Source organism: Antechinus flavipes, chromosome 3 (genome assembly GCF_016432865.1).
Source record: "Antechinus flavipes isolate AdamAnt ecotype Samford, QLD, Australia chromosome 3, AdamAnt_v2, whole genome shotgun sequence".
NCBI lineage: Eukaryota > Metazoa > Chordata > Mammalia > Dasyuromorphia > Dasyuridae > Antechinus > Antechinus flavipes.
Window position 1 is genome coordinate 244,426,642 of NC_067400.1, and position 19,078 is coordinate 244,445,719.

The following is a 19,078-nucleotide window of genomic DNA, read 5'->3' on the forward strand; positions in this document are numbered from 1 at the left end:
AGGCCTAGAAGTAGGTGAAGTGAATTTTGCCAAATTACATAGTCTGGAAGGATAATATTAGAAGAGTCTGATGTGTGATAGTCCATGGGGTCATGAAGAGATGAATACAATAGAACAATAACAACAAAGGATAATGATGAAATGTATGTGTACAAGAAAGATTTCTAGAATTACCTTCATACTTTGTCAAATGTTTTCATTCTCTATTCTTTTCAGAACCAAGTATACATCTGTCTTATTTAAGTAAAAAGAAATTTGGATTTTTTTTGGGGGGGGGGGGGGGTTGGACTCCTGAATCTTGTATAGAGAGCTGTAGATGAGGAAACTTTTTCAGTCAACATGGATTGATATTCTTTCCAAAAGAGTAATTGAGAATTGCTTCAGTATAGTTAAATAAATTTGTCCTAGATCAAACCATCAGTATTTGTCAGAAGTAGTACTTAAACTCAAGTTTTTCTGAGTCCTAGGTCAGCTCTCCACTCTTTAAGAAACAAAAATACACAAAAATTTGATACCTTCCCCATCAAAAAGAGTAAAGACCTTCTATGCTAAGAAGGACTTCATGGGCATAACTCAAACTGGCTTTCCCTTCCTTTGTCATTTTCTTAAAACCATTCACCCCATTTTAGCTTATATAGTTTAACTATGAGAGATTTTGAGCTGAAAATTGTACAAAAATATTATCTCTATAACTCATATTACAATGATTTATCCTAGAGAGGAAAAAAGACTCCATAAATATAAGAATATTCAGCTCTCTTTACAAAGAACTGGACACTAAGTGGGATACCCATTATTTGAGGATTGGTTGAACACATAGCATATGAATATAAGTTGTGGAGAGGTCAGAAGTGATTCTTTAATGCCATTAGCTGGAGCCACTATCAATGTGCTTTCTCAATTATCAGTTGAAAGTCACTATAGTCGACCAGTCATAAATAGCTTTTAAAAATAAGCATTTACTGAGGTTGCACAATAACATTTGGTACCAAAACATTTCTCCATAGATCTGTGATACACTCTCACAAGAACACTTAGAGTCCTAGGGGAAAATAAACTCAAGTACAGACAACATAAGAAGCAAGGAAGTAATTTACAACTGGTTACCACAAGTCCTTTTCTCATATTTATAGAAGTGATCAAGAAGTTCTCCTTAGTTCTCCCTCCTGTAGTGGGAACTTTGCTTGGCTCCTCGTAAAGCCATGAGTTCAATCTGTCCTTTGCTGTGACACTACTGTTTGCTGAATTAGGACACCTTTTAAGATACTGATAGAAGTCCTTTCAAAGTGGAAAGTCCTTCTGTTGGGGTGGGGGAAATGGGGCAAGAAGACTCTTGTCAGATGGCCAAGCTAAGACCTCTCTTACCTCAGAAGGTTCCTTCACTGGGGATTTAGCTAGAACTTCACCATAGTTTCAATTCTGGAAAGGTTCCCATTCAGGCTAATTCCATGCCAGCAATAATGGCACAACAAAATTCCTAGTCAATTGGAACAGACCTCTTGTCTTATCACTTCACCAAAAGGTTTTCAAAGACTTTTTAATTTATTCTTAATGTCTAAGATTGATTTGAGACCACGTTCTCAGTTAAGATATAAGTTAAAATGGGGTGAGTGGTTTCAAAAAAAGTGTCATTTAAGATTTTATTAAGATGCATGAAAGAACCTGACCATAAAAAGTTACCATAGTACAGGGAAAATTCAGACACAAAGCCAGAAGAAGACAAAGATGTCAAAGAAGCTAGAAGCAAAGCCTCAAAAATAAAACAAAACAAAACAAACAGACAAACCAACCCATGAGATGTATTAAAGTGCATAGAAGTGAACAGGGAAATAGCTGGAAGGAATAACAGAAGCAGGATCTTTGAAAATAACATGAATTGATTATATACTTAAAATCAATTTTTACCCGATAGATTAAGTATGTACCATTATTTTTTTCCTGTTCTACTAACCACTGAAATGCTCTTTTTTTTTTTTTTTTTTGCTGTTCATGTTAAGAAAAACAATTTTTAAAATATGATTAATAAATCGCCTCCCCTCCCCAACTTGGGGAGCTTTTATAGGGATACCTTTATAATATTCTCTTTTAAAGACTTCGAAGCACATTTATAAATGCTGCTGGAATTCATGGGTTAAAATATTTATTTGCATCGCCTGGTATATTCAGCAAGAACCTCCAGCTGGTGGGAGGAGGGGTTGAGAATGGAGAATGAAACACCAGGACCACAGCTGCTAGCGAGGCAACCACTCCAGACTCCGCCGTGGGCCAAGGGCTGCCCGCTCCCTCCTTACGTCACCGCCCAACGGTCGCCAGGGAGACGTCCCCTTCAGGGCGCGCGTCAGAGCCGCCAGTCTCTTGGCAACAGATCTCTCTCTCTCTCTTCCTCCCCGCCTTTTCCTCCCCCTCTCCAGCTAGCTCACCACGCCCCCTCCCCCGCTTGCTCGAGCTCTATCTCTCGCACTTTGCCGCACGTCGCTCTGGCGTCAAAACGACGTCAATGGGAATGTATCAATTTGGCCCGGGCTACTGGCCAGGAGGACGAACTAGCTCGCTAGTGGAGAGTGCGTTAGTTGGGAGGGGTGGAGAAGACTAACGTGAGGGGGCGTGGCCCTGCATAGTAGCCTAGAAGCTGGGACGTAGGAGGAGGCGGGGTGGGGTGGGGGAGGGGGTCGCCCTCCGGGGAGGGATGGAGCTGTCAGTTCGCAGCAGTGAGCTAGCCCTGCCGGGCTGGAGTTTCAGTGCTGACTGGCAGCGGCAGCAGCCCGCACGTCGGCATCGGCGTGGATGGCAGTCCCGGCAACCCCAAGCTCTACGATCTCGAACACGAACCTGCTAATACTTTACTCCTGAACACCACCAGCTGTCACGCTTCGCTCGATTGACCAGATCCCGTCCTCAACCTCCCTCGCCCGAGACCCCAGGCTCGCGCATAGAGCCGCTGCCACTGCCCGCGCCCCGCCACGATCTCGTCGAACTCGGACCGGCCGGCTGCTGCTGCCCGGGCCGTTTTCCTCGCTTGTTCGCCCGTCGCAGACTGGAGGTGTGCCCTTCCCGGCGGCCTCGCCCCCTCGCCTCCCCCCGGGACAGCGGGGTGGGCTTGCTGCAGTCTCGCCCTTCCCCGTGCGGGGAGGGGAGGGGCGCCAACTCTCGGGAGACCCTGGAGGAAGAGGAAGAGGAGGCGGCCAAGGTGAGCCGACTTGGGGTCGCAGAGGGTCCCGAGATCCGGGTGCGCCTGAAATGGGGGCTACCCTCGTGCCCGGCTAGCCTCCCTCCTTCCCCTCCTCTCCCCCCCTTTCGCCCCGCTAGAAATGGCCAGAAGAGGGTGAAAGACAGGCCGGCTCATGGGTCACCGCCTCCTCCCCCTGGCACCTCTAGGGGACTAGCCTCAGCCTGCGGCTTTTCCGCGCGGGGAGTGGGGGGAAGGGCTGCGGGCATAGTCCCTCTTTTCCCTCAGAGCTGTTTAAGTTTGTTGCATCCTATCTTGGGGTGCTCCGGGATGGTGTGGGATGGATGCAGTGGTGGGGATTCCTTTTGTTTCCGTTAGTAAAATGATTCGGTGCTTCCCTTTCCTAGATGTGCGAGAGGGTACGTGTCCCTACGGCTTAATGTTAACTCCTGTATAAATGCCTGCGGGCAACAGTCGCGGTACACGAATACGAACACACGAACACACGTGTGTTTCCGTATCGAAGACACCCACCAGATTGATTAGGCTGCAGTTTGATAGCCTGATTGGAAAGGGGAGCGGGACCGGGGGGAACTGAGTGCAGTGTTTTTTATCCCTTGGTAGCTTCAGGCTTCCAGGAATGTAGAAATGCCGGTTAAAGATTGAGATTTCTCTTTGTTGTTCTGTTCAGGGTTGACAGAGCATCTTCACTTCTGAAACACCGAGGGTTTGGGGGATAGGATGGCTGAGGGGTGGGAATGAACCAGGATGGTAATTTCATACGTTAAAATGTTCCTAGGATTTTTCTTTTAAGCAAAGCAGCATCTTTTGAAAGATGTGATGAGCACAAACCTAAAATGATAATTTATTTGGAACAGACTCATGTCTTTTGTTAAAGGGATCTGGGATATTTGTGAATTTATTAACAGTGTTATGAAAAAAAAAAACATTTAAAATGCAGATTCTGAGACAAAAGCTTAATGTGTGGGTAAACTGGGAGACCCAGGTAATGAAGATGGGATTTCATTGATACATATGTGCCAATCTGCATTTTATCTCATCTTTTTGTCCATGTAGGTCCAGGTCATAAGGAAAGAAAATTTTATGAAGGTTCTCTAAAAATCTCTAATCACAGTCGAAACCATGGTGATCATGTCAGAATTTACCTCAGTCCCCAATTCAAGTCAGACACAGCAAAGACCCCTCAGGGTTGGATTTTATGATATTGAAAGAACCTTGGGGAAAGGAAATTTTGCTGTGGTGAAACTAGCCAGGCATAGAGTCACCAAAACCCAGGTAGGTTTGAAGTTTGTGCAAATGGTTTCAAATATACTGATAGATTTGATTTCTTTCTTTCCAAGAAATTCTTCCTCTTCCTTTTCAAAATAGTCAAGGACTCAAAGAAAAGACTTTATAATGTTCTTCACAGTAATCTGTGTGGTCAGTGTTGTAAATATTAAATTCGTTTTATTGACAAGGAAACTGAGGTCAAATGCCCAGAACCATACTTATCTTTTGGGGTAGAGGGGCACAAATTATAACCTTAATGCAATATTAAGTGTTTGAAAAATATCTTTCAAGTGTACTAATGAACAGTTATTGGCAAATCATTTACTTTGATTTGTTTAAATTCTTTGGAAATATTTTTTATCTGTCAGTCAGTGAAGAAGCATTTAAACGCTTTGTGCTGGAGATATAAAGAATAGCAAAAAACAAACAAACAACAAACAGTCTCAAGGAACTAGAGAGACAACATGCAAACAATTATGTCTAATATATATCAGAGAGAAGGGGGTTGGAAAAGACTCTTTTAGAAAGTGGAGAGGGAGAGAATGCCAGGTATAAGGGATGACCAATAAAAATGCCTAGAGATTAGAGATTGTGTCTTGTGTGAGGAACAGCAAGAAAATCAGCATCATTGTTTGAAAAGTATATAGGGGGAATAAGGTGTAGGAAAACTGGAAAGGTAAGACAGGACCATATTTAAATGATTTTAAAGATTAAAAATTTTATACCTGTGACATTTTAGGTTATTTACAAAATCCATTTTTTCTTCTCACGCATTGTGAATTATTCTTATATTATTGATTTTAGAATTCATCTTGGAAAAACCGAATTATGTCTATTGTACACTAGTCCATCAAATATTTTATGTACAAAGTAACTTTTTTCCCTTCTTTCCCTCAATCTACAGGTTGCAATAAAAATTATTGATAAAGCAAGATTAGATCCAAGCAACTTGGAGAAAATTTATCGAGAGGTTCAGATAATGAAACTTTTAAACCATCCTCATATTATTAAGCTTTATCAGGTGAGAATTGATTTAAAAAACATATGCCAAGGTATGGAATTGTACCTTATGGTTTTAGTTACCAGTGATCTTATCTTGCAAAAAGTTCCTTGAAAGCAGCAGTGTCAAACCAGCAGTCAAAACACTGAGAAATATTTAACAAAATAAATAAAAATACAATAAGACAGATTATATTTTAATATTAAGTTAGTATATAACCACAGGAATTCTTATGTACAAATAAATGACCTCTTTTCTTCAACAGCACTCCCTTAAAGAAAAGGAATGTATGTCTGCTATTAGTTTCTACAAAATACTGTTCTTGGTGATAATAAGGTTACTAATTTTGAACTTAGTAAAAATAGGCATAATATTTCTCTGTAAAGTTATGCAGTTTTTTATGACCTAGACAAATGACAATTTATGCCTGAGTAAAATCTTTATTCTCCAAAGATAATAGCTATTTCACATTTGTATCAAAGGACAAATTTACCCACGATTTTATGCTTCCAAATAAGTAAGGGCGAAGATTTGATGTTAGAAAATTGCTTTACTTTATAAGGCTAAAACATAGGCAGGAGTCCTCAAGTTATTTGTTAAATGGAAGGCTTAAAAAGCTCCATTTTCCTGACTTTGAGGCCAGCTTTTTAACCATTAAATCACACCAATTCTTTAGTGCATGTAGAAAGGCAAATCAGAATATCCTAAACAGGTGTGTGTATGTGTATACATATATATATATATGTGTGTGTGTGTGTGTGTGTGTGTGTATAATATATACATACATATATATATAACATGCAGAATGAAACTAGAAGCTTATCTTTGTATATTATAATGAATTTGCAGTTTTCATTTTGAAAACAAGTACATTTATTTCTGTAGATTCTACATAAATGTTAGTCGTCTCCTTTTAAGAACATTTCCACATAATAATTGAAAATTATTTTAACCAAGAGCAATGAATTTTTAATTATATCCAGTGTAAGAATATCTCAGATTTTGATGTCCTAATTTTTAAATTTTTTGTTGAAATGAGATCTGTGATTCAGAATAATAAGTATTCATTAAAACATAATAAAAATCAGTTTCTAATTGTCCTGGCAATAAGCTTTTTCAAAAATTCTCAGTCAGCAAGAGACATTCCTATCTTCCTACAGATAGTAGCATAACTATCTTAGGAATAACTGGGGCAGAACAAATATATTTAAAAATATAATAGCACTTAAACTTTGAGAAAAAAAGCAATATACTTTTGCCTGCAAAAAACTTATACACTAGCGAAAGATGTTTGGGTGACTTTAAAAAAATAAATAGTGGTATTAGAACATTAATAAAGCTACTGTAAAACTTTTTAAAAAGTAGTTTTCTTAAATTTGTAGAGTCACTCTTGGTCTTTCTAATGTTGTAACAGAAGTTTATTAGATTTGTGTTACTAGTATTTCCAGGATATCCTATAATTTATATTGTCCCCGTTGTTGGATTATAATATTTATAAACATTGTATTAAAAAGAAGATAGAAATTATACTTTGGTTTTACTTTATTTTTCCCCTGCCCTTTTATCCAAGTTTATTATATTAAACTAGGACCTATAATGCAATGAAAAATCTAGATGAAAGATTTTTCTATAGTGAATTTTCTTTCCTTGTCTCTAAGGATGTTCTTTCTACCTGTTGATTAAGACTCAGAAATTGGAAATAGAGCTCCATGACATAAAAGTGACTTTTTGTTGTTGTTATTCTGATTTCAACACCAGCTGGCACTTTTCCCAGAACAATTCAGAAATGCCTCACTCTTTCCTTTTAGTATTCTTGAACTTGATGTATTTTTTGTTTTATTATTTATTTTACTCTTTCACTCTCCTTAAACTGGAAGACAAAAGCACTATTTCCTTAACCCATATTAATATACATAGATTTTTTTTAGGGTGTTTGGTCACTTCTTAAGATTTTTCTTTCTTTATATGTTCTACTGTATATACAAGGATAATTATCGCATTAGTTTTTTTTTTAAGCAATCTTCAGTGTTCTCTTTTTATAAAACAAAAAATTCCATCTCCCCCACCCCCCACTCCTAATCTCATTCTCCTCCCCACCCTTTTCAGGTAAGAATAAAATGATATATATATATATATATATATATAATATAATATATATATACATATATTATATATATATGTATATATATATATATATATTTCACTTTTTTCAAAGCCACCATTTTTTGAATTTTTTTTTTGCTTATTTTAAAATTATATCTCCTGGCATAAAAATGCCTCTAAAATTTTAAAAGGAAAAATCTAATTCTGGATCAATAAATGGAGACATAGATGTGTTATTGACATTTGCTATTGCCATTGACGCACATTGAGCAGTGCACTTGCACAAACAGTAAGCTATTGTTGGCAAAGACTGAGTTTATTATGTCAGCAAAGCAAATGGGAATGAAGCATTTGATAGCCATTATTTAGTTTGTTTAGGTTGTAAATATCAACGTAGATAATCTCCTGTTACTGACTAGATTTCTGTGGTAGGAGCAATATTTTTGAAAAAGACTATTGCCAGAACAATTAGAAATTGAATTTTTTTCCCCAATTTTTAAATCAATTTATTAGATCTATGTTATTTTAATTTATTTAGGAGCAATATTCTAATTCTTATACGTATGTAAGTTAGGCTAGTTTTTTGTTTTTTTTTTTTTTTTAATGTATTGAAGCCATCTTTAAGACTTGATTAGCTCAGGACAATAAAGGTTCAGGTTGTTCTCCTTGGTTGTCTGGTTACAGGCAACTGAAACTGGAAACAAATATGAATAGCCCCAGGTCTCCTCTGATAAAAAACTGGACAACTCAGGCAAGGAAGCTTCACTCAGCTGAATCAACTTGAGATGCCCTTAGTCCCAGTACCTTGCTATTGTCCATTTCCTTTTGTTAACTGTTGAATGACCTATAGGTGTCTTCCCCTCCCCGCCCTTATTGAACTTAACCTATTAGGGGACTGGCTTGAGTCAGACCTACGTCAAAACAACTTCAAAAAGGAAAGTCATGAATTACAATAAGCTGTACTTTGAAAAATCAAAAGTAATATGTGATTCTGTACAGAATATATGACATCTTCTAGAAAATATATAAAATGATTGAAACAATCCTAAAATTTAGACCTGTTTCTAGAAAATTTAAAAGTAAAAATATCTTAGTATGTAGGCAAACTTTAGTTCTTGGTTTTAAAAAAAAAGAAACAATACATAGCAGCAAACATCTTTCCATAGATAAAAATCTCCTAAATATGGGGCTGCTTCTATTGTTTCTGCATATTTTTGCTTTGTCTTTGCTTTGCTTTGCTTTTGCATTGTAGATTGTTATAGAGTACAAGTATTAAGTGATCACTTGTTATATATTTCTCAGGTTATGGAAACAAAGGATATGCTTTACATTGTCACTGAATTTGCAAAAAATGGAGAAATGTTTGGTGAGTTATTTTTTCTGCTTACCTTTAGTAGGGAAAAAGGAATTCTTAGTCATGGAGGAAAATTTTTGTAGGGGAAAGGGAAAAAGGAAGAGGCTGGCCAGTGGAGCTTCCATCTTTTGAACATATATAGCCTTCCACTTGCTGCATGCCCATGTCAGGAGGCTGGCCATGTCAAAAAGGACTGGGACTCCCAATGTCATTATATAAATAAGATTTTCAGAATTAGAGATATCTGATTTATGATCTGATCAAAGTCATTACTAAGAATTCAAATAAGTTTACTTGTATATAATTAACCTAGTTTGTTGATCCGTAGATTATTTAACGTCCAATGGCCATCTGAGTGAAAATGAAGCAAGGAAGAAATTCTGGCAGATTCTTTCAGCAGTGGAATACTGCCATAGCCATCATATAGTTCATAGGGATCTCAAAACGGAAAACCTTCTTTTAGATGCCAGCATGAATATCAAGCTAGCAGGTAAGAAAAGTTAAATGTTTTTGAATATTATAAAAGCTTGGATAAATAGTATGTTGTGATTGTAAAAAACGGGATAACAAATGATGACAGTGTAATGTAATTTATATGATACTTGTTCCAAAGCACTCTGGGCTTTTCTAAAAATGTATATCCCTTGACATTTCAGTCTTAAATTATTTTTGTTTTTTTCTCTTTTTTTCTCACAGATTTTGGATTTGGAAATTTCTATAAGTCAGGAGAGCCCTTATCTACTTGGTGTGGAAGTCCCCCATATGCTGCCCCAGAAGTTTTTGAAGGGAAGGAATATGAAGGGCCCTATCTTGACATTTGGGTAAGTGTTTATTGTGTGTATGTCCACAGAAATGCACATATGTATACACACATGTATAGTATGTAATCAAGTATTACCATACTGTTAGGTTGTGTGCCTAGTGTGACATTCACTGATCAGAGTGTTGTATTGTTACTTTTTTTGCTAACAGAGCCTTGGTGTTGTGTTATATGTCCTTGTCTGTGGCTCTCTCCCTTTTGATGGGCCCAATTTACCAACTTTAAGACAAAGAGTGTTGGAGGGCCGATTCCGTATTCCTTTCTACATGTCCCAAGGTATGTAAGATCTTTAAAGACCTAGGAACTCTGATATTTTGTGATAGTTAATTATTTTGGAGAAGCCAAGAGAAGCAGCTTACTATAACTGATCAGTTATTGGCTGATAATGACCTTTTTATTATAATTTGGCTGTCTTTTTTCATTTTTTTTCCAACAGACTGTGAAACATTAATTCGTCGTATGCTGGTGGTGGACCCTACCAAACGAATAACAATTGCCCAAATAAAGCACCACAAGTGGATGCAAGCAGACCCCTCCCTTCAGCAGAATCCATCCCTGTCCTTTTCCATTCAGAATTACAGCTCTAACCTGGGAGATTACAATGAACAGGTGTTAGGGATTATGCAGACGCTTGGTATCAACAGGCAGAGAACAGTGGAGGTAAGCTGCTTCTCTTGGCCTACTTTTGTTCCAGCACCCTTTTCATGCTTGACTGGTGACTAATTAAATGTACACAACACATTCTTTTTGAGTGAGCCAGCATTATCAGGAAAAACAAGAGTACAAGTCAAGTTAAAACGCTAACTGTGTTTATTTAAGGGTAAACTAGTTCACTATTCTAAAACATATTCTTAGTTACCAGGAATAACCCCAATGAACAATCTCAAAAGGAAAGTTCAACTGTCTTGATTAAGAAATACAAGTCACATTTCTCCTCAGTTTTTGCAAACTTGTTGCTTATTTTTTGTTCCAGCACTGAAGTAACTATATCATAAGTTCCTCTATTTTTTCTTACAGTCATTGCAAAATAGTAGTTATAACCACTTTGCTGCTATCTATTACCTCCTCCTGGAACGGCTCAAGGAATATAGGAACACTCAGCCATCTAACTGCTCAGGACTTGGAAGGCTGCAGAGGTCTAGGAGTTCTGACTTCAGCAATTTTGAGGTGAGAGTATAGAAAAGCTTTTTTTTTTTTTTTTTTCTCCTTCCTCAAATTATTTCTTCCCTTGCTCTTGATTCATTATTCTTAGAACCAAAGATTATAGAATTTTTGATCTAGACCACAAATCTGGGTGATCAGTTAAGACTCATTGTATTTTGTTAGGAGGAAGACCATCTTTTTGCCCTCTGCTTAATGGTTATATAGCATTGTCCTCTTCATCACTGCTGCTCTAACATAGTTTCAGCTCTCTGACTGATAAAAGTTGTGAGCATGATAAAAGTTGTGAATTTAAGTTCTGTCCAAGATAGGCCACTCTAGATTTCTCTTATTTCACAGGATATTTACCCTATTAGAATCATTATCAAATTGGCCAGTTAATCTTAGACTCCCTACTTGTTAGATAGAACTTGAAATCTGTTCTAGTTATAAATGTGGAAAACCCTAATAATAAATGTTAATGGGAAAGATTTGTTTTTTTCTTTAATTGATGTTAATTGTTCTGTCTTGAGTCCTTTCTTAAAAGCATTTTCCTTTTGTATGTGGTCCGTAGATGCCTCAGGAAAGCCTCGCTAGTGATACTTTCAGATCCTCTTTGCTGTACCAGCAGCCTCAAAATCTGACTCAATCAATGTTACAGGAAGAAATGGATTTTGATATGAACAACCCACTGCAAGTGAGTTCTCACAAGTCATGTATGTGGTAGGCAGTTTGTGCGTTTGTTGGTGTAACCAAAAGGTCTTAAAAACTACAAATGGATTTAGAATACAGAAATGTATTCTTTTATTCATTCTGGTAACTGATGCTGTATAAGACTTGGCTTTGAATCACTTTATTTATTTAATTTTTTACAGCCACTCTTGTTCTCGATGGAGCCTAGCTTCAATGGTCTATTCCGCAACTGCTCCATCTCTCCCAACAATCTGCTGGAAACCACCATTAGTGAGGAGGTTAGACAGGATAAAGACTTTGAAGAGGAAATCAAGACTCAAAAGTCCATTCACCTCCCCAGCAATACCAGCAGGAGACATACCCTTGCTGAAGTCACCACCCATTTCTACCAGCGCACCCCTCCATGTGAGTCAGCCTTGAGGCAAAAAAGACACTATCTTTTCTTCTTCAGAAAAAAGGAATATTAGAAATTAAGGCGATCCCAGATGACAGAAATAATTTTATTTTTTACATTATTGGTGGAGAACTTAATTTTTTCCCCATTTAACCTTTCATTTGGTTTTAGTGTGGGACATTTTTAAAAAGTTAACTAAGGAGGCAGAAGAGGGAGAGTATATATGACTCACAATATTTTGTAGCTGTAATGTCATGAATTTGCCCCATCCTTTATTAGAATTATATTTTTCAATGTATGTTTTGGGGGTTATATTGTGGAAATGAATCAGTCTGGGACACAAAGGAAAGATTAGTAGGGCTGGAGACAGGAAGAAATGTCTGACCTCAGACATTTACTATCTTTCTGACAAATCACCTAATATCTGCTTGCCTCAATTCCCTCAACTGTAAAGTAATAGGATCTACTTCACAGGATTGCTGTGAATATTAAATGAGATAATAATTGTAAAAACACTTAGCACAGTGGCTGGCATATAATAAGCACTAAATAAATACTTGTTCTCTTACTTTTTTGTACTTCATGAACTTGCTGACATGGTTTCATACTGTAATCAATACCTTCAAGAAAGATGTCTTGGCTTTGGAGTGACTGATAGAGACTGAACTCAAAACTTTACAGCTCAGAAAATTGTCTTTATGGTTTAGATTAAAAGCATCTGATAGGAGCACCTATGGCGCTCTGACTTTGTAGGGAAAAAAAAAGTTGGAGATATCAGCACTTTGGAATACTTTTGCATAAAAGACAGGAAATCTTTGAAGGTTACTTGTTCATATTCCATAGCCATAAAGTACTTCTATCTTATTCTTAGTATTTCTTTTCCTTATTCTTACTTTCCAAAAAATCAAGTAGAATATGGTTTTGCAATTGACAGCACAGTTGTTGCCCTCTTAGTATTATCAAGTGGACTAAGTCCTCAGAGCATATTGATTGCTATTTTTGAAATCTTCAATTGACTCAGCATACGTTGTTTTTTCTTTGCCTTCTAGGTATAGTCATTTCTTCTTGTGCTAGCCCAGCAGAGGGAACCAACTCAGACAGTTGCCTCACTTCTTCTTCCAACATTGAATCAGAAGGCCTGAGTAGCTGCCTCAATGACCAAGTGCTGATGGCTAACTCTGCCACTGTGAAAACCACCTCTCCTTTCCTTGTGGCACAGTCTAACGTCCCAGGCCTGAAGATAGAGGGATGTCTAGGAGGAGCTACTCTGTTACCTGTCAGTTTTCAGGAAGGAAGAAGAGCTTCAGATACCTCACTCACTCAAGGTAAGTTGTCTCAAATGATAAGATTTTGTGATTTCACTGTTTCCTCATTCATATAATACTAATGAGAGTTTTCTAGATTGGGAACTCAAGGCAAAGAAGAGCTAATGGATTTGTGTAGGTTCTTAAACAAGGCAATAAAAGCTGTAAAAATATTCTCGAAGGTAGTTCTAGTTATAGACCTTTACCTCCATAATTCCCCTTAGTTCCTGTAATTTTGAAATTGAAGTGTACATGTAACAGTGAATATTTACTAGAATACCTCAGTTTTTTTTTTGATTTGCCTACTGAATAACTCCCCCCAACCCTTTGGATGATTAGATTTAATAAGAAGTCAGATATATATTTATTTGTTAGCTGTTGGAGAATTTTATATTCCTAGGTTCCTCGTTCTGCCTTTTTTGCATTGCTCATAACATGTTTCTTGGGTTTCCTTCTGTGCTACTATTTATTATTAACATAAGTGTTCTTTTAAATGCATGTGTAGTGATTCTTGAGCTCCTCCCATTCTCAAGCAGAACCAGATTTGTAGCCATAGTCCAAATCTTTGCTAAATGTTAGATCTTTCAATAATTTGGGGAAAGGTATAGGGATATATATGTAACCAAACAATACTAATCTACCCATCAAACAATTTCTATCCCTTTTTTGGCCTTTTCCCTTTAGTTTAGTTCTTAAACTAAAATATTTTACATACCAACAATATTGGGCTTACAAGGAAAAGATAATGAGTTGTCTTTGTTTTATCCCTCTTTAGGTTTGAAAGCTTTTAGACAGCAACTCCGGAAAAATACTAGGACAAAAGGATTTTTAGGACTAAACAAAATTAATGGGCTGGCTAGACAAGTGTGTCAGGCCTCATCAGGCCGAACAACAAGAGGATGCCTGAGCTCTTCTCAACACTATCAGCCAAACACTTGTCTATATAATAGTGGAGGAAAAAGCCAGGAAGGTGGGAACCTGCTAGAGGAGGTTCTTCATCAGCAAAGGTAAAATATCAAATCATAGAAACATTTACTATGTATAAATCATTTGTTGAAGTTTGTAAAAAAAACAACCTTCTTCCTCCACACTCTCATATATTTCTGTATTTTATAAAATGCTGAAATGTAACTTCCTTTCCCAAAGGAAAATGATGTTATTATTAGGACCTATAGTTATATAAAGTTGGTGGTGTATGGATAGAGGTGAATCTATATAATAAGATGAGGGGAAAGGGCTAGAAGGGAAGAAGAAGGAAATTTATTATGTACTAGGCAATGTTCTTTCTAATTGTCACAGATATCACATTGATCCTCAAAACGACCCTTTCAGATAGGTGCTATTAAAATTTCAGATTTTTACATGAGGAAACTAAAGCAAATGGAAGTTTGCCATAGAATCAGAGTCACATTTGAACTCAAATCTCCCTGACTCCAAACTCTGCTGTATCACCAGTTGCCTGGTAGATAAAAATCACCACATTTGGTGGCATCTAATGAGTTTTTTGTAAGAACATAAAAATTTCAAAAGAATGAAAATGTCAAAAATAACTCAGATGTTATTTAACCACAGTATTGCATGTTCTTAACTAATGATCCATTGACTCCACAAGGAAAAATGTAAAAAAAAAATATTTTAACTGATAAAATGAAAACTTGCATCTTTAACCTATGATTAAAGAATTGAGGAAAAATGTCATGGAAATATCATTAAATAATTTTCTCCCCCTTTCCCTTCTTTCTCTTTTCTATCCTGGTTTAGATTGTTGCAGCTACAGCATAATACATCAGTCCATCTGAGCTGTCCTCAGGCTGTACAGCTGCCCTCAGCACAGTATATTGTTTCTACCTGTAATGAAACCTACCAAACACCCAATTCTCTTCTAACTTCAGAGCTACTGAAAGGGAATTCTGTAACACACCCTCACCTCTTCAAGGCCAGTGTTTCACCAGTGTCTTCAGCAGCTCAGCTCCTAGATACTCACTTGTACATCAATAGCAACACCTCTCCTGTCAGTACTTCTTTCTCCCAACAGCCAAATTTTGCCATGTGGTCTCCAAACTATGATCCAACAGTTTTGCAGCAGGGAGACTGTGAAATGGAAGACCTTACCTCTACCCAGCTGAGGAAATTTGTCCTGGTTCAATGAGAGACCTCTGTTATTTGATTTTTTTTCCCTAAGAGACTTCTATTGTCCAATTGCATGGGATGACTGATTCTTTGAAGCAATAATTTTAAAGTATGTGAAGAAGATTTCAGACTAAGCCAATAACTTTATAGAAAGGATAAAAGCAATACATCATGTGTTCTTGCTTTAAATTTTTTTTCTTGCACTGAATATATAGAAGGATTGAAAACTTCATTTGAACACAAAATAACAAAGAAGAATCCTTACTGGTTTAATGGAAAAAGGAGAAAAGTGGATAAGCTGGGGCCAAGAGAATGAGTGGTACTACATTTGTCAGACAATGCTGCTCTGCTGTTGCGCAAAACTTCTAAGGCTGCTGGTAGTGCTGACATAAAAGGGAGAAGGCCATTCAAAGGAAAAGAACCAATTTCTCTCTCTTTCACAATATTCATCATGGGTTTGTGAAAATTATTACCTCTTAAAAGCAGTGGCATGCAACAGTTGATGCATTGATATAAGCATTGCCATCTGTGTATATGTTTGTATGTGTGTGTTTATATAGGAATTACTTTTTTCTTAGGTATTAACAGTTCCTTACTCCCTGAAACATGTACACTTTAGGTGAAAACTGTGAAGCTGCTTTTTTATTTTTAAAAGCTCCTATAGTTCAACTGCTGAACTTCACAGTTACTGGAATTATGTCCTCTAAGACCAAGATCTAAGTTCGAGGAGCTTTCCCCCTATTTTAGATAAGAAGTTTAATGAAATTCTGCTTAAAATTGGGTTTTACTTTAAGCATTTCTTGGGGGGAGAAGAAATGAGTTTCATTATACTTGAGGGATAATACATAAAATTTCTCTTTCACTTAAAAACTCACAGAGGTTAGCCTGAGAGATATTTCTAAGTGTTCTGCATTTTAGTTTTGCTGCTAATTAAGTTTTTATGTATTTCATTATCAGGGTTTAAATAGAACAACTTATTTTGGGGAAAATGTGCAATAACCTGAGGTTATGATTATACTGACAAAAACAAGGAAAATAATATAAAAATCTTTTTCAAAAGGAATTCAATTTTTTTTTCCTGAACAAAATCTATCTTGAAGAGAATTCTTTAAAAAACAGTACAACCTTAAGGTGTGTAAATCTATTTTTTGTTCTAGGTAAATTAGTTCTTTTTTTTTTTTTTAGGTCAGTTTTTAAAAATTTAAAACCTACAACAAATACTGTATGTACATAGAGAGCATATACACTACTTATTTTTTATATTTTGTACTACATTTTTGTGTTGTTGATCTGTTTCTTTTCCTGATATGTAAACAAAACTCATGTTAGCACCAGTTCATTTTTAAAGAGAGGTGTCACAGGCTACCCTCATAGTGTTAAGAGACAGAGAAAGGTGAGTACTAAATTTTGGTAGTAGGTCATGTGCACGAAGTAAGCCAGGTTGCTAAAAGCTATCTTAATTTTTTTTTTTTAAGTTGCTGCCTCCACCTCATTGCTTTAAGTTCCCATCTCTGTAATTTTGGCTTTTTTTGCAACCTATGGTATTAAACAAAAGTAATAACAATTTTAAAGCCAAAGATTGATCAGTTTAATTGATGGTTGGGGGGAAAAGATAGGCATAAGAGATTGTTTGTCATATCCATCATTCTGTTATTTACTTTTCTTTAATTAGTAGACAGTTCTAAGTATTTATGTTATTTGAACTTGCTGCTGTTCCTCAAAGCTTCACTGTGAGGGGAAGCTGCTGGAGTTAACTCTTGCTGATTGACCCTGGTGCCTTGCAGCAGAGAAAACACCAAAGTCTCATGCTGGGTTGTGAATCAGTCCTTAGAGTGGGAAGGAAAAAGAGAAATCAACCATTTCTGTTCCCTCTCTTCCCCCAGGGCAGCACCTTTGCTTGCCTTCATTTTTACAAAGGTAGCAAACCAAATTAAACAAAATAGTGATTTACCCATTTAAAAATATTTGTTCTAATGTCTAGATTAAAGGCTACAGAAATGTTTTGTTGTTGTTGTTTGTTTCCTGTTCTAAGCAATGATGAGCACTTTATTTTTGTGGTATATTTTCCCCTATTGCTATAGAACCTTTATGAATTGTTTGGCTAATAGAAAAGTCTCTGTGAATTTTGCAGATTTTCTTGACAGTGTTCTGCAGACTGCAATGCAATAGAATATTTAAAGACACTATGTGATCTGATTAAATTATATGTATATATATGTGTGTGTGTATATGTAATACATGTAATATATATATATACATATACATATACATATATATGTATAGTGTGGTTTGTTGTTTGTGGTTTTTTTTTTTTTTACCATGACTGAATCAGTTGTTTTATTTCTTAAAATGAGAAATGTATGCCAAAATAATTAGTTGATGTGTTTTTATTTATCATTGAAATAAATATTTGGGGAAAAAATTCTAAACTTTTTTTTCCCTTGTGATTCTTTTGAACCTCTACAAATGATTTCTTCTTGATCTCTGCTGACTTATAGATAATAAGAGATGAAAGGGATCTCTCATTTGGTCTAACCCATCCATACCTGCTTCTTTTAATATAAATCTCATAGGTCTAGTTTCATGAGAATTGTTCTTTTAAGAAAAAAAGCTACTGTCTTCTACATTTAAACTGGATGTAAATTGAAATCTGTGAATAGCATTCTGTATCCAGGTGATGAAATACCCTATAGTGTCAATAAATACAAAGATCAGTAAGTTGGTAATAGCATGTCTCTCAAACAATAAACATTTATTAAGCACCACTATGTGCCAGGCACTGCTAAGCATTAGGAATACAAAAAAAAGGCAAAATTTTCCCTAAGGAAACTTACAATCTATTGGAGACAACATGCAAAGAAATAAATACAAATAAGCTATCTACAGGCTAAATAGGAAATGACTGCAGACAAAGTATTAAAATTAAGAGGGGTTGTAAAATGTTGTAAAAGATGGGATTTTAATTGAGACAAAACGAGTGGGGGAAGATGTCAGTGGGTGGAGTTGAAGAAGGAGAGCATTCTAACCATGGGGACAGCCAGAGAAGAGGCCTAGAAGCTAGAGATAGAAATGTTGTTCATGAAACTATAAAAAGAGCAATGTTTTTCGATCAGACTTTGAGGCAGGGAGGAAGGTGTAAGAAGACTACAAAGGTAGGAGGGGATTTAGGGCTTTGAATGCAAGAGGAGGCTTTTGTATTCGATCCTGGAGGTCCTTGGAGTTTAGTGAGTAGGTAGGAGAGTGAAGTGGTTGGATTTGTGGGAAAAATCACATTAGTAGCTGAATTAGGTATGGATTGGAGTGCAGAGAGACTTGAGGTGCAATATCCCCAGCAGGATATTGCAATAGTCCAGACAAGGTAATGAGAGTCTGCACCAGGGCAGTAGCAATGTCAGAGAGAAGGAGGCAACATTGGAGATAATGTTGCAAAAAGTGAAATTGACGTGCCTTGGCAACAAATTGCACTTGAGGATAGTGAAATAGGACTTAATGATCTAAGTTACCAGCCTGAGGGACTGCAAGGATAGTGTTGCCCTCTCCAGTAATAGGAAAGGTAGGCAAGTTTCAAGAGAGAGATAATGAATTCTGTTTTGGACAGCCACTGAAAGGCATTTTGCCAAATTGGAGCCAGCAGAGGGTTTAGGACAGGATCCATAGAGAGGAGAATTTTCAACTTTAAATTGG

At 36.7% G+C, this 19,078-nt stretch overlaps 2 protein-coding genes across 2 annotated transcripts in view; both read left to right on the forward strand.

The window, feature by feature from the left end:
- The first annotated feature begins 444 nt into the window (after positions 1-444).
- CBS (cystathionine beta-synthase) overlaps positions 445-19,078 on the forward strand; it is a 254,157-nt gene continuing 235,523 nt past the window's right edge. Inside the window, exon 1 of the mRNA XM_051984797.1 lies at positions 445-450. The gene's annotated coding sequence lies outside the window, so the exon portion shown is untranslated. The remainder of the gene's footprint in view (positions 451-19,078) is intronic.
- Positions 3,089-18,120, forward strand: SIK1 (salt inducible kinase 1). Its single transcript, XM_051984806.1, has 14 exons — positions 3,089-3,187; positions 4,244-4,462; positions 5,361-5,477; positions 8,862-8,925; positions 9,242-9,403; positions 9,610-9,734; positions 9,886-10,009; positions 10,170-10,393; positions 10,751-10,900; positions 11,448-11,570; positions 11,749-11,971; positions 13,010-13,285; positions 14,040-14,271; positions 15,026-18,120. Exons 2-14 carry the CDS (start codon positions 4,310-4,312, stop codon positions 15,411-15,413), a joined length of 2,361 nt encoding a protein of 786 aa, XP_051840766.1. The 5' UTR covers positions 3,089-3,187; positions 4,244-4,309; the 3' UTR covers positions 15,414-18,120.